Consider the following 1,524-nt stretch of genomic DNA (forward strand, 5'->3'; position numbering starts at 1 on the left):
CCTAAATTAATCAAAGTATGTTTTTCACGAGTAGTACACATATTATAATTAAAAAAAATTATAGTTAGTGTGTACCCAATACACTAAAAAGATGATGATTTGGTCCATGGTTATAAGGTTTGGTTTTATTCTATATAATGACACAATAAAATTCTTGATGGCATAGTAGAATCTAACCAAAATACTTGAGGAGGAAAGGAGAATTCCACTTGTACGTAGAATAAATTCTCCTTTCCCCTTGTCATGTGTGTGGATAAAAATAACAAACCATAGAATTTAATTTTATTCATATAGTGGTCTTCTTATCATTATTTTCAACTTAGAAGTTTCATTTTAAATTTCCAAGCAAAGGTCAATGTAAGTTCATTCCCTTCTACTTTAATTTGTTATTCATAAATACTTCACCTAAAAACTTCTATATGCTATTGTTGTTGTTCTTTGTTTGATAAATGATCATTTTTTTTGTTAGTTGTTGTTGTAGTTCTTTGTTTGATAGAACGTTCATTTTTTTGTTATTGTTGTAGTTCTTTGTTTGATAAACGTTCATTTGTTTGTGTTAGAATGTCTACGTTGAACGAAAGCCATATCCAAAGGATTTTCGACAAGCTTGATGAAGATGGTGATGGGTTAGTGAGTTTAGATGAGGTCAAAGAGCTTCTTGATAAGATTGGAGCTTGCACGGGCCTTGATGAGCTTCAATCTTTGGTAGGTAAAACAAGTCTTAACTTCATCGATTTCTTGTTCTTTTATGAGGCTATGGTGAAGAAAAATAACGAAGAAAAGATAAAAGAAGACAACAATATTATTGATAATAGTTTGGAAGATGATCTTGTTGAAGCATTCAAGGTGTTTGATTTGAATGGAGATGGTTTTATTTCATGTGAGGAGCTTCAAAAAGTGTTGTCAAGATTAGGATTATGGGATGAGAAAGAAGGAAGTGATTGTAAGAACATGATTCACATGTATGATACTAACCTTGATGGGGTTCTTGATTTTGAAGAGTTCAAGAACATGATGTTGGTGTCTAATTCTTGAGGGTATTCATAATTTGTAACTAATTGTTGACTTTTTTTTTTTTTAATGTTTTTGAAACTTTCTTGTGATCAACATTGTTATGATGACTTTTATATATTATGGTTTATTAACTTCTTATATTGTATTATGCTTAACATATTCCATGGTACTCAAGGCTTGTATATTTGTTGGACAAATATGAAATTTCTTCAAATAAGTAGAATATTAACTAACTACATTTCAGCAAAATGGTGGGTGGGTGCCATCCATTCTCTTTGACACAAACACTAATGTAAAATTTATAGAGAAAACTATTAAGATAAATAAACAATGAAAGGATATATAATACCCTTGTGGTCTGATTCTTTTTGGACCCATGCATAGCGTGGGGATCTTAGTGAATTGGGCTGTTTTTTATTTTATTTTGTTAAAACGTAATTTGTATTAATAACATGTGATTATGTTATTATCTATTAGTGAAACAAATGAGAAGAATCTTGAAGAATTGTG

The 1,524-nt window shown here is 30.0% G+C and overlaps 1 protein-coding gene across 2 annotated transcripts; it reads left to right on the plus strand.

Annotated features, from left to right (window-relative positions):
* The first annotated feature begins 204 nt into the window (after positions 1-204).
* Positions 205-1,167, plus strand: LOC125849915 (probable calcium-binding protein CML44). 2 transcript variants are annotated; one of them, XM_049529872.1, is made up of 2 exons: positions 205-357; positions 561-1,167. In XM_049529872.1, exon 2 carries the CDS (start codon positions 562-564, stop codon positions 1,033-1,035), a length of 474 nt encoding a protein of 157 aa, XP_049385829.1. In that variant the 5' UTR covers positions 205-357; position 561; the 3' UTR covers positions 1,036-1,167. The 2 variants fall into 2 exon arrangements, with proteins under 2 accessions (XP_049385829.1, XP_049385830.1); XM_049529873.1 differs by having other exon boundaries at positions 288-351.
* The last annotated feature ends 357 nt before the right edge of the window (positions 1,168-1,524 follow it).

This window comes from Solanum stenotomum, unplaced genomic scaffold (genome assembly GCF_019186545.1).
Source record: "Solanum stenotomum isolate F172 unplaced genomic scaffold, ASM1918654v1 scaffold11373, whole genome shotgun sequence".
Lineage (NCBI taxonomy): Eukaryota > Viridiplantae > Streptophyta > Magnoliopsida > Solanales > Solanaceae > Solanum > Solanum stenotomum.